Here is a 6,000-nt window from a genome sequence, read left to right as displayed (position 1 = left end):
AAGTTAGTGCCTTGACCTTGGACTTCCCGGCCTCTGGAACTGTGAGAAATACTAAATGGTTAAGACAACTCCTGATAACTTTTATCTAATTTTTACTATGACAATAACCTGTTCTACAGTATGTTAGTGTCTGTAACAGACCTCCAAACTGGGCACAAAAGGGTAACTCAAGGACAGAGTCTTTTGCTATGAAAACAGTAATAACCATCATTGATTGCTGTGGTCTTATACTGAAATGAACTTTACGTGGTCTAAAACAACCACTTTACACATGGGACATTTATCTCAGAAGTAGTTGCAGATGGAAAACGACAAATGTTTTGTAAAGATAAAAGAAAAAAGTGTATTTCAAGGACATGCTAATCAAAAGGACTTACCAATTAGCTTTTTTTTTTTTTTTCCTCTCACTGTTGTAGCCTCCCCCGTTGCGGAGCACGGGATCTGGACGCGCAGGCTCAGTGGCCATGGCTCACGGGCCCAGCCGCTCCGTAGCATGTGGGATCTTCCCGGACCGGGGCACGAACCCGTTTCCCTGCATCGGCAGGTGGACTCTCAACCACTGCGCCACCAGGGAAGCCCCCAATTAGCTCTTAACTACTCTAAAATATTACGTGCTAACTCACAGGATGAACATTTCCAACCAAGTCAAAAAAATGAAGCACAATTAAACATTTTGCATTCATTCCACTTCTATACAGAATGAATTAAGAAATGGGGAAACAAAAATAGTCCACTGTATTATGTTTACTAGATTTAAGAAAGCTGCACTTTTTTTTTTCTCAGGCAAGTGTTAACTTTGTACTAGTATCAAATAGACTAAACACTGATTATCAGGAAAATAGTCTGATTTTTATTTTTGCATGTTACTCTCAAGTACACATTTACAATAGTGTCACATTCTTCTATATGAATTTCTTATTAAGTATTTTACTTTAAGTATTTTACAATGTGTACAAAGGAGGGAACATACAATATCTGACAGGTTATTTCAACAAAACAATAACTTATGTTCTTCTAAAAATTGGTACCTCTTTAAACACTAAACTGAAACATATACTTTTTTAGCTTTGCTAATCAAATTGTTTTAAGAATTAAAACAACCTCAATTAATATCAGTACATAACAGTAAGTACAATTTCATTTTTTCTTTACAAAGGCAAATGTTTTATATTAACTTGACCAAATCCTTAATACCTTTTAAAGGTCTCAATATTGCGCTTAAAAACAAAACAACTGTTTATGACTCCAGAATGTGAGAAATATGATGTAAAGTGTTGTTCTTTATCTTTCAGTGTATTTTTAAAATAAAATTAATTATTTATCTATATTAATTTTACAGAATGTTTTAAAATTCTTAAATGTAAACTTTCATTAAACGTTTCCTTTTATGTTACTTCAGGGAATAACAAATTTGAGGGAGATTTAAAAGATACTCACATACAAAAATAAGAGTTTTCCAGAACAGGTCAACAGATGGACAATAAAACAGATGGGGACATATATGAGGGCCAAGAAGGCAGAGGTTCCAAAATCCATCTTATGGCTGTGGCTGGCATTAGGTTTAAATTCCTATATACCTAAATCACTTGATTTAGAACGAGATTAAATTAATCTTGCCTTGAGTGGCTGTGAAAAACCCCAAATGCTTAGATTTCTGACTGTATTAATATAACTTCTGAATATGAATGGCACAGAGAAAGGTAAAACCTCTACAGGAGTAGAAGAAAGCACCATAATGAAGTTGTAAGGTACCTACCACAAGGGAAGAAAAATTTCTAATCTCCCACAGTGTGCCAGTATATATGTGCCAATAGCTAATTTGAGCAACCTAAAACGTGTTTCCTTTTCTCCAAAATTTGTATTAACACAACCAAATTCTAATTAACTGAATTCATTTTATATCTATGTTTATGACTCACTAACTGCTTAAAATATTTCAACTCTCAAATAAAAAACAAAACTGTGAAAGAATTTATATTTCAAATAAAGCCTTACATTTTATTATGTACTTTAAATACAACTTCTGTCTTCTAATAAAAGGCAACTTGAGTATTAAATATTTTTCAAGTTTGCTAACTGCCTAAGAAATAAAAACGCAGGCTGAGCTTGTCAAGTTTAATTTGCACCCATTCTCTAGCATATACAGCCACCGCTTCCTTACTCTCTGCCTTATTTTGTGAGAAGACAGGTTCTTTACAGGCTTCTCGGTCTGAACAGAGAGATTAATATCTACTGGTACTCATTAGGTTTTCAGAAATTTTTAAGGTATGAAGATAAACCTGTATGAAAGCATTCTATCTAGAAATACCATTAACTTCTCTTTTCCAATTACCAAAGATTTTTATAAGATAATACTTCACTTTATAAAAATATTAGTGTCCTTATTTTTTCCTAATTCTTCAGCTAAATTTTGATCCTTCTGAATAAAAAGTTGGCAAAAATGCTCCTTCATACATCTGTGGATCTTTCAGTTCATTGTACATTTAATACTTTTCATCATAGACTTAGAATTTGGGATTGTGTGTTTAAGTATGTAAAATAAGCAACATACAGGCACATATAAAATTTAGGGTACCTTGCAAAAGCATATGAGCCACATTTCTCTCTAAAAAATTCCAAAACTTAGTTCACAATAAGTCTCATTTACAGAACATAACTATTCTAAAACAAAGGAGTACAGACAGAGAATGAAAAACAGGAAAAAGCAAAACCTTTCAATACCACTTCTAAAAGTGTGCTGTGCTGGCAAAAAATGTAAACACTACAAAGAAAGTAAAAAGAAGCATATTTTGCCTGTTAAACAGAATGAAAACTAAGCACAAACTTAGCCAATATACTATATTCAATGTTGAGGCTCAAATGCAAAGTTTCACGGTCATGTGATTTGAAAATGTTAAGCTAGACAAGTAAATGACTCATGTTGTAATTAGAACTGACAGTAAAATCTCCCATTTATATTCCAGATGTTTCTATTTAATGCAAAGAATTTGTGGGGGAAAAACGAGTCAAAATGATTACTTTTAGAGTTACTAAATCATGTTTTTATCTTTAATCGTCTTAGAAGAGTACCATCAAGGTGAATAAAGTAAATACTTAAATAGTTAAAACTTCTAAGATGGAAAAATTCAATACAGAATCAGGGATTATTTTATTGAAAGCAACTTGTTTGTTGCTACTTTTCCTCATTAAACAAACTAAATAGGATTCAGAACACTACTGAATAAAATGTAAAGGTAACGAGAAGGAATAATCCTATCTGTACACAGTATAAATCAATGTACAGTACTGTATGTGAACAAAACTGATGGGCTTTAAAATTGGCTTTTAAAAGCCAACATCTCTACAAAAGTCTGTGAAAGTATTGTTAGGGCAGGCCAACTTCTTTATGATGTCGCATTATGTGCTGGTTCTTTTCTGAAGGTCTTCGGAACCCTTTCTTGCAGTACTCACAACGGTGAGGATAGTCTTTCGTATGAATGGAGATAACGTGCCGTTTAAAGCCTGAGGCATCTGTAGTGCTATACTCACAGTACTCACACTGATATACTTTTCTACCACTGTGCGTCTTCATATGCTTTTTAAGCTCATTCTGTTGCCTAAATCCCTTTCTACATCTCTTACACCTAAATGGAAGATCTTTTGTGTGAACTGAGAGAATATGGCGACTCAGAACGAATGGATCTGCAATCTTAAAGTCACAATGTCTACACTGGTGCATTTTTTTACCCTTGTGGGCAGCCACATGTTTCTTCAGTTCTGAAGGCCTATGAAAGCCTTTATCACACATATCACACTTATGGGGGTAGTCCTTTGTGTGAACTGAAATTACATGTCGTTTCAAATCACTTGAGTTCGAACTCTTGTGGTTGCAATGCAAACACTGGTGAGTTTTGCTTTCTTGGTGGATAAGAGCATGTTGCTGCACCTCTTTGGTATCTGAGAAAGTCAGAAGACAACTGTCACACTTGAATGGCATCTCTTTACTATGCTTAGTTTTTACATGAGTTTTCAAATTAGAAGAGTCTGCAGACCTATATTCACAGTACTGGCATTGGTACGGCTTCTCCCCAGTATGGATTCGCATGTGCTTTTTGAGCTCTGACGGGTGACGAAAACCTTTACCACACTCCACACATATATGAGGAAAGTTCTTGCTGTGTACTGCCAAAAGGTGGCGATTCAATAACCCTTGTTCAGCTGTCTCGTATTCACAGAATTTACACTTGTGCATTTTGTTAGCTCCTTTTTCCTTATGCACCATTTTGTGAGTAAACAAAGCCCCAGCGTGAGAGAAATGCTTCCCACACTCATCGCATTCAATGGCCTTCTCCGCCTTGCTGGTCAGCTTGTGGCTCTCCAGGTGGTTGTGAAAACTTATCTTCTTGTTGGTAGTGTAATCACAGTCAGTACAGTGGTACTTCTTCTTGGTGAGGTGTTCAGGGTGGTTTTTCATGTGCCTTTTCAAAAAACCTCTCGACTTAAACTTTTTCCCACAAATCATACAAGGATAGACAGTCAAGGGATGTCCATCAGGGCCAATAATTATTGCTAAGAAAGGAAAAGAAAGGAGCATGAGTGATCAATCCAAGTTCTGTTTTGGTCTCTTCAAGCATTTAAAGTGTGTGTTCTGAACACTGTTTATAAGTACCTATATTACTTTAACATACCTTTTATTGTTTTTCAACAAAAGATATAGAAACCTAGTAATAAAGAGAACCTGGTCCAGAAACCTCATTATGACTGTACCAATCTTATTCCTAGTTTAAAATATATAAAGTAGCAATTTAAAGCCATATAAATTTAGATATCTAGAGAAAATCATTCATAAAGCTCAACATTTCAGCTTTTATTATGTCAAGCCAAACTGACATTAACTTAAAGTTCACCCAGACCCATAAAAAAATCTAATATGCAAATCATTATACAAGATATACAAAAAAGGAATATATGAATGAACAACTGACGTATCTGTCCTGCTCCTCTCTGAATGATGCCTCATGCTGACAGAAACAGATCCCTTTTTTTTGGCCAAGCCATGCAGCATGTGAGATCTTAGTTCCCCGACCAGGGGTCGAACCCTTGTGCCCTGCACTGGGAGTGAGGAGTCTTAACCACTGGACTGCCAGGGAAGTCCCTAGATTTTTTTCAGTTTTTTCATTTAAAGTTAACTGACATAATATTTTAGTAATCTTTTTTTGCATTTCCACTAAAATAACCTGATATTTTTATTTTTCCTGAAATAGGTTCTGATCCAAAATCTATTTTTTATCCAAGGAAATCATTCATGAATATCAGTGAATTCTTAAAATTATATTTTCAAATTCAATACACAAAAGCTACTGTATTCTAGCAGTTAAAATGCCATCATAACACCTCTGGGGATACATACTAGTTTCAACTGAGAGCTTGCAGAGCACGCTGCACTGTGGAACTCGTGTGCCCTCACCTGTTTGGTACTGCCTGGAATCAGGTCTTCTCCTTTTCTTTGGTTTTTGTTTAGCCAGTCTGCCAAGTCCAGCAGACTCATCTATGTGCAAGAGGGCACTTGCAGTACCATTCCGGTTTTCAATTCCATCAGAATTATTACCTAACAATATGCATTAAAAAACAAAATTATACAGTATTATAAATTATAAAGAATTAAGGATTCTTTATAAACTACAACAATGAAAAACCATGATACTCATGAATGACAGAAATTCCCTTTCTAGGTACTAGGCTTTACTGGGCTTACTTATATACAAGACTGTAGGAAATGCCTAGCTTCCAAATATAGCATCATTTTCCCCCATGAATTCTCTCGTTCTCACTCAAAGGTCATGAGCCACATATACTAAAGATTAAAAAATTTGAGCTTGAAAGTCTACATACTTCTTAAATATAGGCACGAAAAAAATTCCTGTTAAAGGTAAAGGCAAAGGCAAAAGGTAGACTATATCATCTTCCTGTATTTACTTAAATCACTACACTGGTACATCATATTGCTGAAACTTAAGACCC

At 35.0% G+C, this 6,000-nt stretch overlaps 1 protein-coding gene across 5 annotated transcripts in view; it reads right to left on the bottom strand.

Annotated features, from left to right (window-relative positions):
* Window positions 1-447: 447 nt before the first annotated feature.
* Window positions 448-6,000, bottom strand: part of LOC132419211 (zinc finger X-chromosomal protein-like) — a 55,395-nt gene continuing 49,842 nt past the window's right edge. For 4 of the 5 annotated variants that reach the window (XM_060003183.1, XM_060003184.1, XM_060003185.1 and 1 more), the window contains 2 exons: window positions 5,447-5,587; window positions 448-4,548 (listed from right to left, as the gene is read on the bottom strand). In XM_060003183.1, the coding sequence (XP_059859166.1) occupies window positions 3,365-4,548; window positions 5,447-5,587 (1,325 nt within the window). In that variant the 3' untranslated portion in view covers window positions 448-3,364. The remainder of the gene's footprint in view (window positions 4,549-5,446; window positions 5,588-6,000) is intronic. The other variant, XM_060003186.1, reaches the window with a different exon arrangement.

Source organism: Delphinus delphis, chromosome Y, assembly GCF_949987515.2.
Source record: "Delphinus delphis chromosome Y, mDelDel1.2, whole genome shotgun sequence".
Classification (NCBI taxonomy): Eukaryota; Metazoa; Chordata; class Mammalia; order Artiodactyla; family Delphinidae; genus Delphinus; species Delphinus delphis.
This window is presented reverse-complemented; position numbering and strand designations above follow the sequence as displayed.